We start from the raw sequence: 22,203 nt of genomic DNA on the forward strand, positions 1-22,203 counted from the left end.
GATTATTCACTAGGAGCCAAAACATTGACCAGGGAAATCGGGTTTCTTGCAAATCAGAAAGGAAAAAAAAATCCAAGTCAGCTTTACTAGTTCTATTCCTTCTCATTACTAGATAACTCAAAATCAAGGGAGTAGAAGAAACAACAGAGAAGTGGGTAAAGGATATTGGCAGTTAACAAGAAAAAAAAACTATGGCCCTTAACACATAAAAGGATGGCAAGTCTCACTCACAGTAAGATACATACAAATTTAAACCACTCTGAGAGTAAAGGCAAAGGATCTAACATAGCCAAAGAAATGTGTGCTTTTTTTTTTAAGAACAAAGTTGGTGGGTTACATTACCTGACTTCAACTCTTGCTATAAAGCTACAATAATATAAACAGTGTGGTACTGGCTTAAGGATAGCAAAATAAATAAATAAAACAGGATTGACAGCACAGAAATAGACCAACACATATATTATTATTTGATCTGACACAGATCCCAAAGTAATCCAATAGAGAGGGGGTTATTTTAAACAAATGATGCTGAACAAAAATTATTTGACATGTGTAATAGTTTTAAACATAGAAACTAAAACAATAAAGCTTATAAAATAAAACACAGAATACCTTGGCAACTTTGGGGCAGGCAAATGTTTCTTAGACAAGACACAGAAAATTATAATCATATAAGAAAAAATTGATAAATGAAACTTCAATAAAATTAAAACTTTTATTCATCAAAATACACTAAGGAAATGAACAGGTCAGCCAGCCAGGGCTAAAATGCTCATAAACATATATCTAGGAAAGTGCCAGTATGCAGGATACATAAATAACACTTACAACTTAATAATAAAGTGAGAAACAAACCATTTTTCAAAATGGACAAAATATCTGAACATGTAAGTAGCTCACAAGTACATAAGAAAAGAACTCGACATCATTAGTCATCAGGGAAATGTAAATTAAAATCACAATATGATTATTTACACACCTACCAACATTCCAAAATTTGAGAAAATGTGGAACAATGGAAATTTTTAAGCCACTTTGGGTTTAAAATTTGAGAAAATGTGGAACAATGGAAATTTTTAAACCACTTTGGTGTAAATTTAAAATGGTATCACCATTTTGGAAAAAGGTCTAGTAGTTTCTAATACAACTAAGCATCCACTTATGATCCAACAAATCTGCTCGTAGTTGTTTATTGAAGCAAAATGAAATCACATATCCATAAAAAAGAATTGTAAAAAATGTCTTTATAGTTCAACCATTATGGAAAACAGTATGGCGATTCCTCAAGGATCTAGAACTAGATGTACCATATGACCCAGCCATCCCATTACTGGGTATATACCCAAAGGATTATAAATTATGCTGCTATAAGGACACATGCACACGTATGTTTATTGCAGCACTATTCACAATAGCAAAGACTTGGAATCAACCCAAATGTCCATCAGTGACAGATTGGATTAAGAAAATGTGGCACATATACACCATGGAATACTATGCAGCCATAAAAAAGGATGAGTTTGTGTCCTTTGTAGGGACATGGATGCAGCTGGAAACCATCATTCTTAGCAAACTATCACAAGAACAGAAAACCAAACACCGCATGTTCTCACTCGTAGGTGGGAACTGAACAATGAGATCACCTGGACTCGGGAAGGGGAACACCACACACCGGGGCCTATCATGGGGAGGGGGGAGGGGGGAGGGATTGCATTGGGAGTTATACCTGATGTAAATGACGAGTTGATGGGTGCAGCACACCAACATGGCACAAGTATACATATGTAGCAAACCTGCACGTTGTGCACATGTACCCTACAACTTGAAGTTTAATAATAATAAATTAAAAAAAAAAAAAAAATGTCTTTAACAGCTTCACTCGTAGGAGCCAAAAACTTGACACAACCCAGGTATCCATGATACAGTCACATAATAAAATACTCAATAATTTCATTGAAAGAAAAGAACTACTGATAAACATGACAACATGGATGGATCTCAAAAACATGCTGAGCGAAAGAAGCCTTAGAAAGAAAGTACATACCATATGATTCCATTTATAAGGAGTTCTAGAACAGGCAAACTAACTTATGATGAAAAAATCAACAGTATAGTTGCCACTGTGGATGATGGGAGAGGGAGTGCCTGGAAAGGGGCATAAGGAAAATTTCTAAAACAACATCTTGATAAGGATTTGTGTTATACAAGTGTATGCATTTGTCAAAATCCAGGAAATGTACCCTTAAGATTTGTGCATCTCATTTAATGTGAATTATATATCAAAAGAAAAGTAATATACAGCTATGGAATGTTAGTTATGTTATGCATGCTGAAGAATTTAGAGAGAAGTATATAGCTGTTGTAATTTATTTTGAAATGCATCAAAAATAGATGAATGGATGGAGATAGGGATGGATAGATATGTGACACAGCACACACAGTAAAATGTTGATAATAAAATATCAGTGATGGGTATATAGTAGTCCCAATAAAGTTCCGTCTACTTCGTTATTTTTGAAATTTTTAAAAATAAAACGTTGGCAGGGAGATAAAAGGTTCATTGTAGAATCTGGGTGGTAGATATACAGCTGTTAACTGTACTATTATTTTTTGTAGTACTTAAAACTTTTTCGCAATAAAATGTTTAAAAATACACTTAGAAACCCACTTACTTCATCACGTTAGCAAAAATCCAAGAGTTTGTCAGCATACTCACTTATCAAGGCTGTGGGGAAACACACTCATACATTGTAGGTGGGAGTGTAAAATGGTGCAAATTGAGAGGAATCTGACAATATTCAGAGATGCATTTACCCTTTAATTCAGAAAATCCTTTTTTATCACTTTATTTTACTATTATACCTGAACACATCTGAAATAATATGCCTGGAAGATTATTCACTATGACATTATTTGTAATAAATGATTAGGCAAAAATCCAGTTTAGCAACTAGCAACTGGGATGAACTATGGTATATCCATGCAATTTAACACTAGGCACCTATTTTCAAAAAGTCAAGATCTCTGTCTACTGATAAAGGAAAATAAGTAAAGTGCAAATAAAGCCAAAAGATAATACTTTCTCCTTTAAGAACAGAGAAAATTTTTTAAAAAAATTATTGGCTAGTATTTATGTAAGAAACACGGGAAGGATCCCAGCACTTTGGGAGGCAGAGGCGGGTGGATCACGAGGTCAGGAGTTCAAGACCAGCCTTGCCAACATGGTGAAACCCCATCGCTACTAAAAATACAAAAATTAGCCAGGCCTGGTGGCATGCATCTGTAATCCTAGCTACTCGGGAGACTGAGGTAGGAGAGTTGCTTGAACCTGGGAGGCGGAGGTTGCAGTGAGCCAAGATCGCGCCACTGCACTCCAGCCTGGGAGACAGAGCAAGACTCCGTCTCAGGGTGGGGGCGGGGGGAAGAAAGGAAAATAAAAAATAGTTACATAAGAGGATGGAAAGGAACAAAGTGGATGAAGATGGGTTGGAAGGAAGACTTCTCAGTGTTACTTTATAACATATATGATTGTATTTTATTTATTTTTTTTTTGAGACGAAGTCTCACTCTGTTGCCCAGGCTGGAGTGGCTCACTGCAAACTTTGCCTCTCAAGTTCAAGTGATTCTCCTGCCTCAGCCTCCCAAGTAGCTGGGATTTCAGACATGTGCCACCATGCCTGGCTAATTTTTATATTTTTGGTAGAGACCGGGTTTCGCCATGTTGGCCAGGAAGGTCTTGAACTCCAGACCTCAGGTGATCCACCCATCTTGGCCTCCCAAAGTGCTGGGATTACAGGCGTGAGCCACCGCGCCCGGCCATGATTTTATTATCTATTCAATAAAATGAAAGACCAAAATAATCAATGAAGGATTGAAAAAAATGTGTAGCAGTAACAGAATGGTAGCATGGGGTTTCCAGTTAATTGGGCTTATCACCCATAAATTTTCCCAAAGGTGTCAATTTCTATAAAAGTTAAAAGCAAATTGAGATGCAGTGACAGCCTCCATACCTTTTGGTCCAGGGAGCCCATCTACACCAGTGCGTCCTGGAGGACCTGGAGGTCCTGGGAAACCACGATCACCTTTTGGACCAAGCGTTCCTTTGAAACCTGGAAGTCCTGGTGGCCCAGGTGGCCCAGGTAATGCAAATCCTGGTTCACCCTTGAGCATATAGATGACAAAACACAACAAAAACTCCCGTGACTTTTCTGGTCCTTATTGTTTACCACAGAGAATTCAATGCCAAAAATACAAGACAGTACTTTTCTTTCCATGGGGGGAGAGGAGAAGATAATTAAACCAAAAGTAATTGGTATGTTGGAGAAAACATATGGAAGGATGGGAAACAGGGTTTAGTAAAACAAATTAGATGATTTGGACTGGATTCAGGATAAAAAAAAAAAAACTGAGAGAGCATGAGATTAAAGAACAGACTATCCTTGTAGGGAAATATGATTATAGGCTGAGTATTAGATAATACTAAACAATTATTTTTAATTATACTAAGTACAATAACAACATTGTGGTTTTTGTATAAAATGTCAATTTATTTAGAGATGAATGCTGATGCATTTATAAGTGAAATGATACCGTGTTGAGATTTGGCTAAAATATTTGAGCAAAGTAAAAAGGAATAGATGAAGCAAATGTTATAAAATCATAGTAATTTTGAATCTGGGTGATGGATATATGAAAGCTCTTTGTATTATTCATTTTACTTTTATTTTCATTTGAAAATGTTCATAATAAAAAGAACCAACCAATAGAGAAGTGGTTTTCTCAGGAGAACTGGTGTCATGGTTAACTGTTTTTCGCATGAAAAATAAGTAATAATTACAAAACACAGGAGGTTTAAATCAATTACGCACAGATAAAATATATAGGAATAGTCACAATAATTACATACCACAGCAGTTTGCTGAAGGTTGACTGAGGAAAGTTTAACATTAGATAAGAAATAATAAAAGGAATGAAAAGTAACTCAAACACAGTATTATTTATTAGTAGTATTACTAAGTCAATTGTAGTGATTTGCATTATGTATCTGTAATGGAATTGGGACAGAGGGCAACAGTATAGGAAGGTCTGGAAATGATATTCAACACCATTTCAACCAATCATCACACAGGTATGAACAGAGGTGACATGGGATGATGACTCTATAGAGATGCACAGAGGGAGCTGACCATCATACAGGCATACCTTGTGTGTCGTTTTGTCGTGCTGCGCAGACATTGCATTTTTTACAAATTGAAGGTATGTGGCAACCCTACATTGAGCAGGTCTATCAGTGCAATTTTTCCAATAGTATGTGCTCACTTTTTGTCTCTGTGTCACATTTTGGTAATTGTCACAATATTACAAACTTTTAAATTGTTATTATATCTGTTATGGTGATATGTGATCACTGATGTTACCATTATAATTGTTTTAGGATACCATAAACTGTGCCTGTATAAGATGGCGAACTTAATAAAAAAATGTTGTAAATATCTGACTGCTACACTGATCAGCCATTTCCCCCACATCTCTCTCCCTCTCCACAGGTCTTTCTATTCCTTGAGACATAACAATATTGAAATTAAGCCAATTAATAACACAACAATGGCCTCTAAGTGTTCAACTGAAAGAAAGTCACACATCTCTCACTTTAAACAAAAAGCTGGAAATAATTAAGCTTAGTGAGGAAGGCATATCAAAAGCTAAGGTAGGTTGAAGGCTAGGTCTCTTGCACTAAACAGTTAGCCAAGTTGTAAATGTGAAGGAAAAGTTCTTTAAGGAAATTAAAAGTGCTACTCCAGTGAACACACGAATGAGAAGAAAGTAAAACATCCTTATTGCTGATATGGAGAAAGTTTGAGTGATCTGGACAGAAGATCAAACCAGCCATAACATTCCCTTAAGCAAAAACCTAATCCAGAGCAAGGCCCCAACTTCAATTATCTGAAGACTAGAGGTGAAGAAGCTGCAGAAGAACAGTTGGAAGCTAGCAGAAGTTGGTTTGTGAGGTTTAAGGGTAGAAGCTGTCTCCACATCATAAAAGTGCAAGGTGAAGCAGCAAGTGTTGACATAGAAGCTACAGCAAGTTATCCAGAAGATCTAGCTAAGATCATTGATGAAAGTGACTACACTAAACAACAGATTTTCTATGTTGATGAAACTGCCTTCTATTGGAATAAAATGCTCATAGGACTTTCATAGCTAGAGAAGATAAGTAAATTACTGGTTTCAAAGTTTCAAAGGGCAGGCTGACTATTTTTAGGGACTAATGCAGCTGGTGACTTTAAGTTGAAACCAATGCTCATGTACCATTCTAAAAATTCTAGGGCCCTACGAATTATGGTATATCTACTCTGTCTGTGCTCTATAAATGGAACAATAAAGCCTGGATGACAGCAGATGTATTTACAGCATAGTGTACTGGATATTTTAAGCCCACTATTGAGACCTACTCCTCAGAAGAAAAGATTCCTTTCAAAATTTTACTGCTCATTTACAATGCACCTAATCACCCAAGAGCTCTGATGGTGATGTGCAAAGAGACTAATGTTCTTTTCATGCCTGCTAACACTATACCCATTCTGTAGCCCATGGATCAAAGAGTAATTTTAATTTTCAAGTCTTATTATTTAAGAAATACATTGTATAATGTATAGCTGTCATAAATAGTGATTCTTTTTATGGATCTGGCAAAACAAATTGAAAACCTTCTGAAAAGAATTTCATTCTAGATGTCATGAAGAATATTCAGGATTCATAAGAAGTGCTCAAAACATCAATATTAACAGGAGTTTGGAAGAAGTTAATTCTAACTCTCACAGATGACTTTGAGGGTTTCAAGACTTCAATGGAGGAAGTAACTGCAAATGTGGTGGAAGTAGCAAGAGAACAAGAATTAGAAGTAGAGCCTGAAGATATGAATGAATTGCTGCAATCTTATAATAAAAGTAGAACAGATGCGCAGTTGCCTCTTATGAGCAAAAGTGATTTCTAGAGATGGAATCTACCCCTGGTGAAGATGCTGGGAACAGTGTTGAAATGACACTAAAGGACTTGGAATATTATATAAACTTAGTTGATAAAGCAGCAGCAGCGTTTGACAAGACTGATTCCAATTCTGAAAGAGGTTCTACTGTGGGTAAAATACTATCAAACAGCACCGTATGCTGCAGAGAAATCTTTTCTTAAAGGAAGAGTCAACTGATGTGGCAAACTTCATTGTTGTCTTATTTTTAAAAATTGCCACAGCCTTGGAGAGGATGTGGAGAAATAGGAACACTGTTGGTGGGACTGTAAACTAGTTCAACCATTGGGGAAGGCAGTGTGGCGATTCCTCAAGGATCTAGAACTAGAAATACCATTTGATCCAGCCATCCCATTACTGGGTATACCCAAGGGATTATAAATCATGCTGCTATAAAGACACATGCACATGTATGTTTATTGCAGCAATATTCACAATAGCAAAGACTTGGAATCAACCCAGATGTCCATCAGTGACAGACTGGATTAAGAAAATGTGGCACATATACACCATGGAATACTATGCAGCCCTAAAAAAGGATGAGTTCGTGTCCTTTGTAGGGACATGGATGCAGCTGAATACCATCATTCTCAGCAAACTATCACAAGAACAGAAAACCAAACACCGCATGTTCTCACTCATAGGTGGGAATTGAACAATGAGATCACTTGGACACAGGAAGGGGAACATCACACATCGGGGTCTATCGTGAGGAGGGGGGAGGGGGGAGGGATAGCATTAGGAGATATACCTAATGTAAATGATGAGTTGATGGGTGCAACACACCAACATGGCACATGTATACATATGTAACAAACCTGCACATTGTGCACATATACCCTAGAACTTAAAGTATAATTTTAAAAAATAAAATAAAATAAAACAGCATGGCAGGCAAAAAAAAAAAAAAAAAAAAAAAACCTAATTGTCTGTTTTCAACAAAATAGATTGTATTTTAATGGAAAAAAAAAAATTGCCACAGCCACCCCAGCCTTCAGCAACCATCACCCTGATCAGTGGGCAGCCATCAATACTGAGTCAAAACCCTCCCCCAGCATAAAGATTATGACTTGCTGCAAGCTTAGATGATTGCTAAAGTTTTTTAGCAATAAAGTATTTTTAATTAAGGTATGCATATTTATTTAGACATAATGCTATTGCACACTTTAAAAACTACAGTATAGTGTAAACATAACCTTTATGTGTACTGGGAAACAAAAAAAATTGTGTAATTCACTTTATTTTGATATTCACTTTATTGTGGTGGTCTGGAACTAAACCTGCAATATCTCCAAGGTATGCCTGTATTCTCTAATCAAAGAACTGGGCACTCAAAAATAGGTACAGAATTTTTTTTTTTTCCTCCAAATGTGACCTCTTGGACTATTAAAGATGATTTGGGGTTAAATATTTTTTAAATGGAAATATAAGTTATTTTATCTATATATTTATAGTAAAGACTTGGGACTTGGGATGATATCTGAGTCAAAATAGAGAGCTAGAAATAAGGAAGGTGGGAAAGATAAGAAAATGAGAAGGATTAAATAAAAATGTCCCAGACCTTTGGTCCTGGAAAGCCAGGTGGCCCAGGAGGGCCTTCTAGACCAATTCTTCCAGGTGTCCCAGGTGCTCCTGGAGGTCCTGGAATTCCAGGAAAGCCTGTAAAATGATAAGTCATTTTTTAACCACCAAAGGAAAGACACTTTAAGAAAGATATTCAAATTCCCAAAGCCACATTCTAATCATGCTTAGTGACAACAGTAAGATGTTAAAAGCACAATGATATTCTACTACCTAAGATTAAGCCTTACAATCCCTCAATCACCTTACACTCCTTTTATTTTCACATAGAGCTAATGTATGTGGAACATATGCTTTTCTGAAGAAAATGAGGGCTATTATATAATAAGATAGAACTAAATTGTAAGGAATGAATTCCACACAAAAATGCCCAAGAACTTTTCTTCTGCTTATATCTGGATGCAGTATGACAAAGGGCCTACCATATAATTTTGGAAATGGACTAAAACTAACTGCAGATATTATAGATACATATACACATAAAATCAAACCTGATAACTTTTGAAAGCATTTTGTATAAATGAGTAAAGATATATTTAAGAACTGTCCTCAGACCACTGAGTGCTCTTGCCATTTGTGAGAATAAATTCTGTGAGGAATAAAGCAGAACTGAAGCATAAGCTCTAAAAAATTTCAGTAAATCAAGAAAATATTATTTAGCATAAAACATTACTTGGCTACACATGTGCAATAAGTCTGTTTTCTGTTTAAAAAATTCATTAACTCAATAAATAACAAGTGCACACTATGTGTTAAGAACTGTTCTAAACCCTGAGAATACTATGGTGAACACAAAAGACAATTCCTATAATTTCTAAGCTTATATATCACTTTTGCATATCTAAAATGTAGATATTTTCCTGTCTGGACTGTTTTAGATAAAGATAATGAATGAACTTACAATGAAAATACACTAAGATTTTTTGTTTACATTCTTTATAGCACAGAGAAAAAAGGTACAATTAATATATTTTATTTGTTGAATGAATTTTATCAAAGAATAACATCATGCTAATCTTCTAAGCTACCCTACCTGCTGCCCATTCCAACATACCTTTGGGACCAGGTGGTCCAGGAAGCCCAATTCCAGGGATACCTGGTTCTCCTTTGCTACCAGGTATCCCTGGCAAGCCTGGTTGCCCTGGGAGTCCAGGGTCACCTATGGAGAAAGAGCAGTTATGGAAAGGAAAACGTTCAAAGAAAGAAGCCGCCAGGGCTGGGTGCAGTGGCTGACGTCTATAATCCCAGTACTTTGGGAGGCCAAGGCAGGTGGGTCACCTGAGGTCAGGAGTTCGATACCAGCTGGGCCAACATGGAGAAACTCCGTCTCTACTAAAAATACAAAAATTAACTGGGCGTGGTGGTGGGCGCCTGTAATCCCAGCCACTCGGGAGGCTGAGGCAGGGAGAATTGCTTGAACCCAGGAGTTGGAGGTTGCTGCAGCAAGCCGAGATCACCCCATTATACTCCAGCATGAGTGACAGAGCAAAACTCCGTCAAAAAAAAAAAAAAAAAAAAAAAAAAAAAAAGACATCAGTGTTGAAGATACTTTGAAATAAATTCCTCACATACCTGGAAGACCTACTTCACCATCTCTGCCTGGGTTACCAGGCAAGCCAGGCTTCCCTGGCTGGGTTATAGTCTGACCTGGATCCCCTTTAGGACCTGAAAGCAAGAGTAAATCAGTGGTAAATGAGAAGTATTTACTTGACTAAAGGTCTCTTTTTAATTAAAAACAAAAAAGAAAACTATCAGTAATGTTTTGAAAATGTAAACTAACAAAAATTCACAAGAAAAACAATCTTCCACTATATATTCAAGAAAGATATAAAACAGAAGGATAGAAATTCAAAAAGAAAAAGGATATGACAGCCTTAAGGACTTCCATGATTCAAGATGTATAATGGTTAATTTTAGGTTTCAACATGGCTAGATTAAGAGATACTGATATAGCTGGTAAAGCATTATTTCTAGGTATGTCTGTGAGGCTGTTTCCAAAAGAGACTGACATTTGAATCAGTGAAATGAATAAGGATGATCGACCCTCACCCAATGTGTGTGGGTACCATCCAATCAGCTGAGGGACCGGATACAACAAAAAAGGCAGAAAAAAAGGTGAATTCACTGCTCTCTCTCTTTTGAAACTGGTACACCCATCCTCTCCTACCCTTGGACATCACAACTCCGGGTTCTCTGGCTTTCAGATTCTGGGACTTGCACTAGCAGCCACTCAGGTTCTCAGGCATTCAGACTAGGACTGAGCCAAGCTACTGGCTTCCCTAGTTCTTCAACTTACAGGTGACCTACTGTGGGACTTCCCAGCCTCTATAATCATGTAAGTCAATTCCCATAATAAATCACCTCTTATCTATCTATCTGTTTATCTATCTATCTACCTACCATACCCATCTGTCCATCCATTTTAGAAAACCCTAAACAGGTGTTAAATATATAAGTATTTTTAAAATGTAGGCCAAAAGAGCATTAAAAATCAAACTGTAGTAAACAAGGAAAATACTTCTTTTGGCTAATAGGTATATTTAGGTTTTACACGTGCAAAGTTCAAGTGTATCTACTTCTTATTAATGGAAACATGAACTTGAAATGGGCTCAAGAAAAAAAAAAAAGATTTCCTAAACATGACACAAAAAGCACTAACCATGAGAGAAAAGATTGATAATTTTGATGATGTAAAAGTTGTTTTCTGCTCATTGAAGACACCATACAGAGTAAAAATAGCAAGCCACAATAGGTAAAGATTTCTTTTCACAAAATACATAGGTAACTAAGAACTAATACACAGAATATATAAAGAACTCTTCTAAATCAATAAAAAAATCCAATATAAAATTGGTCAAAGTACTTGATTAGGCATTTCACAAAAGCAAATTCAAATGACCAATAAACACATGAAAAGGTGCTAAACTTTAATATAATCAGAGAAATGCAAAATATCACACTCAACAGATTGGCAAAAAGGTAAAAGTCTGACAATACAAAATGTTTCCAAGGATGTAAATCAACATAAAATGTTCAACACTGCTTGTGGTAGTTAAAAATTGGTACCATTGGTCTGGATATAGTTTGTAATTATCCACTCAAGTGGAAGATGCACTTATCCTATGCTTTGAAAATGCTAATCTTAAACACATACCCTAGCCCAGGTATTGGTAAGCATTTTGTGTAAAGGACCAGAGTAAATACTTTAGGCTTTGTGGACCATACGGTCTCTGTAGCAACTACTCAACTCTTCAGTTGTAGTGCAAAAACAACCACAGACAAAGGTGAATGGTTGGGGAAGTGTTCACATAAAACTTTTATTTATAACAGGTGGTAAGCTGGATGTGGTCCACGGACTGTAGTTCTGTAGTTTGCCAACTCTTGCCCTAGAGAAGTGTGAGCACATGAACACAAAGAGATATAGGGATCTATCTATCTACCTATCTATATGACTGTACACAGAAGGATTATTCATAATAGATCCAAACTGTAAATAACCCAATTGACCATTAGCAATAGAATGGATCAATCAACTGTAAAACACACACACACACACGCACACACACACACAAACATACGTACAATGAAATACTATATAGCAATAAAAATTAACATACTATATATAGCCACACAAAAAGTTAATATAGAAAACACCCTATGATTCCTTTAACATGAAGTTCAAAAAGAAACAAAATTAAAATACTCTGTTTAAAAATGCATACAGAGGTCACAAAATAGAGGGATAATGGAAGAAAATTATGTAAAAGTCAAGACAGTAGAGGAAGAAGGGACTTGTGATTAGGAAATGACAGGGAGAAAAGGTTAGGGGTTTCTAGGATGCTGGTAACATTATATTTTTTGATGTGTGTGGTAGTTACCTGTGTGTTTCAGCTATAATTATTTAGTAAACTTTGCATTATGTATCATGTACTTAAAAGAACAAAATTAACAGTAACAATGAAACAGTCAGAGAAGATTTAAAGAGAAACCCCCTTACAAAAAACATTGTGATCCCTTGCTAAGATGCTCTGAAGAGTTCAAATATAAATGGCCAGGGAATCACACCTCTTGGGAAAGGAAGCCATGAGTAGCCAAAACATAATAAATTTCTGTTTTTTAGCACCAAATTTAAAACAAAACACAGTAGACTTACCTGGTATTCCTGGCTGGCCTGGATTTCCTGCCACACCTTGTATGCCTTTTTCACCTACTGGGCCTGGAGGGCCAAAACCAGGAGGACCCATAGGCCCTATATTCCCTGGGAGGCCTGGTAAACCTGGGTTCCCAGGGGGACCTCTTTCACCCTTAAAAGTAATTCCACCCTAAAAAGGGAAAAGTTTAATACAGAAACATATAGATACAACAACTATCTGTAGGTTGGTACTGAATACAACTGGGGAAAGGCTATAGCCATAAATAGTTCTTCTTAAAAGCTATATAAGTGAGTGGTATTATGGGATGGTATGTGTGATCATTCCACTTACTCATTCTTCCAACAAATATTTTTGGGCTCCTACTATGTGTCAAGTGCTGGTGATACAACAGAAAACCAAAAATACAAAAAAACTCTGACTTTATGCAGCTTACATTTTAGTGTAAGTCAGAAGGGTTATAGTCTAGATAACATTATAAAATATCACTTCCTACCTAAATATCCTGGGCTGTGTGCTATGTACAAAATAAGATTGTTCATTTATGTTAAATCTTTCAGTTCTGTGGCACATTGAACATGGCTATCTACTTGTACTGATCTCTAAGCTTACTATATATATGTGTGTGTGTGTGTGTATATATATAGAGAGAGAGAGAGACAGAGAGAGAGACAGAGAGAGGGAGAGAGAAACAAGTTAAATTGCTGGTTATGAGGTTTATTTATTTATTTATTGTGATGGAGTTTTGCTCTTGTTGTCCAGGCTGGAGTGTAGTGGTGCAATCTAGGCTCACTGCAACCTCTGCTTCCCGGGTTCAAGTGAAACTCCTGCCTCAGCCTCCCGAGTAGTTGGGAGTACAGGTGCCCACCACCATGCCCGGCTAATTTTTGTGTTTTTAGTAGAGACGGGGTTTCACCATGTTGGCCAGGCTGGTCTCGAACTCCTGACCTCAGGCGATCCGCCCACCTCGGCCATGCAAAGTGCTGGGATTACAGGCGTGAGCCACCATACCCAGTCATGAGGTTTAAATAAACCCAGGGAAAGATATGTGGGGGTTAAGAGATGGGGACCCTTATACTGTCTCATAAGCATCTTAACCTCCTGCCCACCTATTCATAGAAAATATTATTCAATATTAAAGGGTTAAGAAAAATAAGTTTATAAAACAAGTAAAAGAAAACAGTAGTGAAGAAACCCTACACATTCAGTAACCATGTGCCATTACTGTATGGTCACACTGTTTTAAGCATTGATTGGGTGTTTATCTCAGCATCAGGCCCATCCTTTGAATTAACTTAGAAAACATTTCTAAGTGAAAATTTAACATCACAAAACGAAAAACATCAAACCAACTCACAGGCTCTCCTTTCGGGCCAGGAAGCCCTGGCAATCCATCCTGTCCAGGAGAGCCAGGTAAACCAGGAAGCCCTGGAGCTCCAGGGGAACCCAACTCTCCTTTGTCACCCTTCATTCCTGGAAAAGTGAGGATATCACCAGGTTCACCTTTAGATCCAGGAAAGCCTGGAGCACCTGGAGCTCCTGGAATGCCCTGAAGTGGGTAAGGAAAAAAAGAGAAAGAGTGGAAAAAGAAGAAAGAGAAAAAGAAAATCAGTTTCTTTTTTTCTAACATTTTCTTCTCTCCAGTTTACCCCTTCAACCCACCCAATAACATTTAATGTACAAAGGGCTGAATCAAGTGAGGCATATGAGTCAGGAATAGTCAAGGAATCAAATAAAGTACAACTTAATAGAAAAATGAAATTATATACGTGTGTATGTATATGAATAATTGAAAATCAATGTGTAAAATGCCTTCCTTCTACTTCTTTTTGTTTTATAATATACTCAAAACTTACTGGTAATCCTTTGGAACCAGTTGCACCAGCTTGTCCTTTTTCACCTTTCTGTCCAGGGAAACCAAGGGATCCTAACACACACACACACACAAACACACACACACACATATATAATAATGTAAGCTTTGAGCTTGAACTCCTGACAAAGCTCATACAGAAATCATCAAGTCAGAAAGTCAAGTTTTTAAAATAAGAATCCCATTCAATCCCATTTAAGTCACATTTGTATTTTCCTTTTATGTTCTCAAAATGAGATAATCATCCTTTTTAAAATAAATTTAACATTTCATGTTGCATACAATATTGTATCCTAAGAAACTTCCAACTCCAAAGCAGTCCTTCTCAGACCTTGCAACTACCAAATACTATGCACAACGTTTCCTGGGTTCCTATGATGTTTTCATTTGCCAAAGGGAGAAAAAGATTATGAAAAGGTCTGAATATCTTTGTTCTGACTTATGCAGTTTTCGTAGATCCTTACCAGTCCTTTCTTTGGTTTGTCATTCCCTGAAATTTGGTTTATGAGAAACATTTGCAGCCCAAAGACTAGAGGAAACATTACTAAAGCAGTGGTTCTCCAAATGGATTCCTGAACCAGTGGCATCATCACCACCTGGCTACTAATTAGAAATGCTAATTCTTGAGCCTTCATCCAGGTCTACTGAATCAGAAACTTTGAGAGTGAGGCTCAGCAGTCTGGGCTTCAAAAAGCCCTCCAGGTGATGCACTTTCAAGTTTGAGAACCATGAGACTAGAGGTACAAGGCTAGATTACTAACGTCCAATAATGTCTACAAGATTTTTTGAAAGTATTCCCAAACCCCAAATGAATTGGTGTCCTTCATAGACTCACTAGACAGAAAGGTAAGAGATCTGGTCTCTATTCCCAGCCCTGACTCAACATAAAATGTAATTTCAAGAGAATACTGGGATATCCTAAGGGGCAATTAAATGAAACAGTTGAGGATCTGACAGATATCACATACAGTTTTGACTGGAAAGGGGGATAGATGAGTTATATATAGAGAGAGGAATACTGGCAGTTGATTGTCAAACTCCGATAGAACCCCTATTCCTGAACGACAACATGTGATACATCCCCAATGACTGGAATCTCTGCCACTGGAAACTATATTCAGGGGCTAGGTATTATGAACTTTTCTCTCAGTATTCTGGAAAAAAGAAGTCTGACTCTGTATAAGTGATTTTCTTCTTCATATGGAAAATGGGGGAGATATATTTCCTGAAATTATATTGTCAAAATGCTTTAATAGAAAATGTTGGTAGCTTCAGATATTAGAAACAAGAGTATAATTAATTTGATAACAAATAGAGGCATTTCATACTTAATTATTTATAGATATGAGTGACTAGCTATAAAAATGAGAAACTGGTAACATTCTAAAAGTATAAGCTCTACAAAATCTAGCCAAAAAATATTTAGAAGGTTGCCCTGAGGCAGAATGGTTTACCTGGAGGACCTGGGAGACCTGGCAAACCAGGTTGACCTGGAGGCCCTGAAATACCAGTTCCAATGCAGTTGAAGCAAGTGTCACCTTTGTCACCTAGTGAAATCATAATAACAAACAAATGTTACTGAAAGGGATACATATACCTTCAATAGATTGGTTCTAAAAATGTCAGCACTAAGGGACAGCATTTCCACTTAATGGTGTGATTGGAGAAGCCTATATCCTGAATCAATTTATGACAAATAAATTGCTGAGTGCTTACTGTGTGCCAAGAACTGTTCCAGATGCTTGTGTTACACTGGTGAGCAAAAGATAAAAGTCATGGATAAAAATTCAGGTCTACATGCCTCACATTCTACCAGGGGAAAGGGATAATAATCAATAAAGGAAATGAATTATCAAAATGTATATATGAAATATTTTAATATAATATTAAGTATAGGCAAGGTGTAGTGGCTTATGCCTGTAACCCCAGCACTTTGGGAGGCTGAGGCAGGCAGATAGCTTGAGGTCAGGAGTTCGAGACCAGCCTGGCCAACATGGCGAAACCCCATCTCTACAGAAAAAATAAAAACATTAACCAGGCATGGTGGTGCATGGTACCCAGGTACTCGCCAGGTACCCAGGAGGTTGAGGTGGGAGGATTGCTTGAGACTTAAGAGATCAAGGCTGCAGTGAGCTGTGATTGCACCACTGCACTCCAGATTGGGTGACAGAGCAAGACCCTTTCTAAAAAAAATTAAATATATATTAAATATTTAATATGCTTTAAAAGATATTATTTTTATAGGAAAAAACAGAACTACATAAGTGGTATTGAGTATGCCAGGGAAGGGTGGGGGATTGCAATTTTAAATAGGGTAGTCAGGATAGACTTGATTGAGAAGTTGATATATGATAAAACTATACTCAGGGAAGGGTAGGGGGTTGCAATTTTAAATAGGGTAGTCAGGATAGACTTGATTGAGAAGTTGATATGTGATAAAACTTAAAGGACATGACATGTGCATAAGAGTGTAGAACATTCCAAGCAGAAAGAATAGCCATGTTTGGTATATACAAGGAACAGCAAGCCGACCAGATTGCTAGAGCAGAATGAGGGAGGGGAACAAGGTCAGAAAGTTGACAGTTTACAACAAATGGCATATAGGCATATAAGAAACATAAAGGCTGTGGTTTTTACTGTGAGTGAAATGAGAATCTAGTAGAAAATTTTTTTTATAAAAGCAACTTGTTATAACTTAAGTTTTTAAGGGATGACTCTAGCTGCTATGTTAATAGCCTCTAAAGGCAATGATGGAAACAGGGTAACCACTTAAGTGGCTACTGTTGCAACGATCTAGGAGAGAGATGGTGGTAGCTCATCCCAGAGTGACTGCAATGAAAATGATGAGAACCAGTTAGATTATAGACATATCTGAAAGTAGAACCAATGGGATGTTCTCATGGATCATATATGAAATACAAAAGAAGAGGGGAATCAAGGATGACTCCAAGGTTCTCAGCATGAGCAACTAGAAGACTAAAGTGGCCTGCTTTTTAAGTAAGAAGCATAAGATGTGAGTGGAGCAACTATGGGGAGGAGGTGGCAGAAATCAAGACTTCAGTTTGATCAGGATGTCAAATTCAAAATGTTGACTAGGCAAATGGATACACAAATCTAGAGGAAAAGAGTTATATCTGGATAGGAGGCATAAATTTGGAAGTCCTGGGCAATTAGGTGGTATTAACAATCACGAGACTGAATAAATGAGTTTAGATAGAAAAGAAGAACAAGGATTCAATCTTGGAGCATTTTAAACTTAAAAGTTGGATAGATAATTCTAAGATGCATACAAAAATGCAAAGAACCTAGAATATCCAAGAATTACAATAAAGCCACAGTAATTAAGATAGTATCGTATTGGTGCAAGGAGAGACTAGTGAAACAACAGAAGAGAATACAGCAGTCAGAAACAGACCTACACACATATGGTCATATGATCTACAAAAAAAGTGCTAATGCAATTCATTGGGATAATTGATGATCTTTTGTTCTATGGTACTGACTCAACTGGACATCCATATGGGAAAAATGAACTTTGATCCCTACTCCAAACTACACACAAAAATTAATTGAAGAAAGATCAAAATGCGAAAGGTAAACAATAAAGTGTCTAGAAGAAAACACAGAGGAATATCATAAGACCTTTGAGGTAAGTAAAGATTTCTAAAACGGTGCATAAAAAGTACTAACGATAAAACAGGACATTGATTAATTTGATTTCATTTAATTAGCAACTTTTGTTAAACAAAAGTTAACAAAAGAGAAGATAGTTTTAATACATATATCCAATAATAAAATTAAAGATAAACACAGGCACTTTACAAAAGAGAATATAAAAACCAAAAGAAAGTAGTTCATAATCAAGTCACTAAGCAAATGATAACAAAAATCACTTTGGAACATGGTTTGGTAATATCTATGAAACAAAACCTACACCTACCCTGTAATCCAGCAATTCAATTTCCAGATATATCTCCAATAAAAATTAGTGTTTATGTCCTACAAAAAATACATGTACAAGAATATTTATGACAGCTTTATTCACAATAGCTCCAGACCAAATGTCCATCAACACTAGAATACTGAGGTAATGTGCAGTGGAAAACCAAAGAATGTTGGAAAAATACTGCAACAAACAAAAACATAGATATATCTCACATATATTATATCTAGCTAAAGAAACCAGACATAAAAGAGCTCATACAGTATAATTCCATGTATACAAAGTTCAAGATTAGGCAAATTAATATATGCCAGAGGATAAAATAGTGATTACCTTTGGGGGGTACTGAGTAGGGAGTACAAGAGTCTTCCAGGGTCCTGAAAATGTTCTATATTTTGGTTTAGATGGTAATTAGATGGATACACATACACGCACACACACATATGTACACCACAGAGGAATGAAAAAGAACAAGAAATGTAATGTACTGAAAGCCAAGGGATGCAAATGTTTAAAGAAGGCAAAAAGCAAGCAAAAAAGGGACAGACCTGACATTTGGATTAGCAGGATATAGACTGCTGGCAACTGACCAGCATTTGTGGAGTGGTAGGCAGTGGGGAGTTGGGGGAAGAGGGGATAAAATCCTGATTGGAGTATGTTTAAGAGAAAACAAGAGGAGAGTAGAAAATTCTTAGGAAGTTTTGTTGCAAATGGGAATAGAAAAATAGAGAACCAGCTGGCAGGGAATGTAGGATTACCCTACTTTTCTTAGATAGGTGAAAAAAGCATATTTGTATGCTCCTGGGAATGACTGAATAGAGAGGGAAAAAATTGGTGATGTGGGAGAGGCAAAAATTGCTGGAAAAAAATCCTTGGGAAAATAAGAGAAAATGGAATCTATTGTATAAACAGAACAACTGGCTTTAGATAGGAGCAGTAACAGTTATATGCAGGAAGGGAGACTATGAGCACAGGCACAAGTAGGTAAGTAAATATGGTGGTGGCAATCTGTGAAAGTTCTCTTGTTACTGCTTTAATTGGTCAGTGAAATAGGAAGCAAGGTCAGAATAGGGGAGGAACTGCTAAAATTTGAGAAGAGAAGAAAAAGTGCAGGCTCAGAAAATGTGGAAATTTGGATAATGCTTTTGTTCCAAGTGAGTATAATGAAGTGAGAGAAGGGGAAAGGAATCATGGATTTATGAATAGAATTGATTACAGTGATTGATAATGGAATTTAAGCTAGGTTAAGAGGGAAGAAAGGACATCAAAAAGTTAAGCATTAGTCAAAGTTGCTAGGTCTCAGTGGGGTTGGAGTATTGCTGGAGTCAGGTTACTACAGGTAGTAAGCTAGAAAGAAGAGAACGATGCAAAAAATGGGATGCATGAAACCAAGATCATGTAAGTATAACACTATTGGTAATGAGATGGTCTTGGGGTATGACCATGGGAATCAGTGGCTAAGGTGTGACGGATGATACAGGGGATTTTGCTGATGATTTGAAAGAATGAAGAAAATGAAGGAATGAATATGTCTGGAGATCAAACCTTTCATTCCTTGTTCTCCTTGGAGTCCTTTATCACCTGGAGATCCTGGGGGGCCTGGAGGGCCTGCTTCACATATCTCATCACCTGAGTAAGATAAAGAAAGGATAGCAAGCTAATTGTTGTGAAATATCAAGAAGATTAAACAAAAGAAAGCCTGACAAGCTTTTCAGTTACTTCTCTGAAGAAATACAAGTACCTATAAGCAAAAGGAAAATATAACACTGTTGATAAATACTATTTGAAGAGCAAATGTAAACATCCAAGAACTACCAAAACCCAAAAAGTAGAAGCAGTAGTAGAATTTCTTAGATATCAGAAATGCAACAAATGAGGCCAACCTTTAGCTAGAGTTACTTATAAACAAAATAAACAAAAACAAAAATAGAACTTAATAGGAGAAAAATATAGCTTACTAGGAGGGATGTGAGGTCCAGGAGGGCCAGGAGGCCCCGGAAGCCCAGGAGCCCCAGGCTGTCCATCAAGTCCAGGAGGTCCAGGAATGGAAATTCCAGGTGGTCCTTCATCACCTTTCTGACCCCTTTCTCCAGGAAATCCAGGAGGGCCAGGAGGACCCACAACTGCAGCCCCTAAGATTCAAAAAAGTGATCAAAATGATCTCATCTTAGAGATGTTACTTTAGTTATCATTGAGACATTAGATAATGATAAGATCTTCCTTTAACATATAATTCTGGTTATATTATTTTTTTTCTAGGAGATTCAAAACTCTGAAAAAAAGGCTGAAAAATTTCAAAGAATGTAAGTAACAGTTTGAGGGTAGGAAATAATAATTTAAAGTAGCTTTATTACTTTTGGAAATTACTAGTAACCCCATCCTTTGACACTATGATCTGATAATCTTAAAAATACCAGAAAGTCATTAACAACATAAAAAGGTATTTCGAAGTTCCCATATAAACATGGCTCTGTTTCTGGACATTCTTCTGTTACACTGGTGATTCATGCACCATTAACACACATTTTAGTTACTATAACTTAATAATGTTTCCAAAACTGCAAAGGAAAATATGCTCATCTTTGTTCTTTTTTAAAACCATCTTCACTACACTTACAAATTTACTTTTCTAAATAAATTTTAGAATCAACTTGTCAGTTTCATTTTCAAAAACTGATTGGGATTCTGAATGGGATTAATTTGAATTTAAAGATTATTTTTTGGTAGAATCAACTGTTTATAATATTGGTTTTTCACATCGAGTAATAATTAAGTTTATTCATTTATTTAGTAATTTTATATTATTTAATAATAATTTACAAAATTCTGCAAAGAAGTCTTACACATGTATTGTTGGGGTTATTCATGGGTTTGTTTTATAACTACTGTGCATTTTAATACTATTACAATTGTGAAGTGTATTTTTTTCTCTTACATGTTTGCTGGTGAAGAGGAAGGCAAATTAAGTATGCTGCTCAGATCTGGCCATCTTGCACACATACTCTCTTTAAGATCTGGGAATTTGTCAATGGATTTTTTAAAGCTTTCTGGTAGATAATCAGATGGTCTCTGAATAACTGAAATTTGGGCTTTTTCCCCATTCTTACAACCATTTTTTTCTTCCAGATTTAGTGCATGGGCTAGGATCTCCACTTTAAGGACAAACAGCATTGGTAACTCTAAGTATCTTGATCTTATTTCTGACTTGAATAAAAATGTTCCTGATGTTTCACCACAAAGCATGACATTTCCCATACAGTCCTGCAGATAGATTCATCAAGTTAAGGTAACGTTCTTTTAATTCAAGTTTTTATTTTTCATTTATTATTATTATTATACTTTAAGTTCTAGGGTACATGTGCATAACTTGCAGGTTTGTTACATATGTATACTTGTGCCATGTTGGTGTGCTGCACCCATCAACTCGTCAGCACCCATCAACTCGTCATTTACATCAGGTATAACTCCCAATGCATTCCCTCCCCCTTCCCCCTCCCCATGATAGGCCCCGGTGTGTGATGTTCCACTTCCCGAGTCCAAGTGATCTCATTGTTCAGTTCCCACCTATGAGTGAGAACATGCGGTGTTTGCTTTTCTGTTCTTGTGATAGTTTGCTAAGAATGATGGTTTC

At 36.7% G+C, this 22,203-nt stretch overlaps 1 protein-coding gene across 6 annotated transcripts in view; it reads right to left on the minus strand.

Annotated features, from left to right (window-relative positions):
• Positions 1 to 22,203, minus strand: part of COL4A5 (collagen type IV alpha 5 chain) — a 280,778-nt gene that overhangs the window by 89,438 nt on the left and 169,137 nt on the right. For all 6 annotated transcript variants that reach the window (XR_012091918.1, XM_073013468.1, XM_007992530.3 and 3 more), the window contains exons 21-30: positions 20,531 to 20,704; positions 20,118 to 20,201; positions 16,084 to 16,176; positions 14,613 to 14,683; positions 14,114 to 14,305; positions 12,759 to 12,927; positions 10,178 to 10,270; positions 9,660 to 9,764; positions 8,586 to 8,683; positions 4,011 to 4,161 (exon numbers count right to left, since the gene is read on the minus strand). Coding sequence is in view for 5 of the 6 variants with exons in the window: in XM_073013468.1 (XP_072869569.1) it covers positions 4,011 to 4,161; positions 8,586 to 8,683; positions 9,660 to 9,764; positions 10,178 to 10,270; positions 12,759 to 12,927; positions 14,114 to 14,305; positions 14,613 to 14,683; positions 16,084 to 16,176; positions 20,118 to 20,201; positions 20,531 to 20,704 (1,230 nt within the window). In the remaining variant the exon portion in view is untranslated. The remainder of the gene's footprint in view (positions 1 to 4,010; positions 4,162 to 8,585; positions 8,684 to 9,659; positions 9,765 to 10,177; positions 10,271 to 12,758; positions 12,928 to 14,113; positions 14,306 to 14,612; positions 14,684 to 16,083; positions 16,177 to 20,117; positions 20,202 to 20,530; positions 20,705 to 22,203) is intronic.

This window comes from Chlorocebus sabaeus, chromosome X (genome assembly GCF_047675955.1).
Source record: "Chlorocebus sabaeus isolate Y175 chromosome X, mChlSab1.0.hap1, whole genome shotgun sequence".
Lineage (NCBI taxonomy): Eukaryota > Metazoa > Chordata > Mammalia > Primates > Cercopithecidae > Chlorocebus > Chlorocebus sabaeus.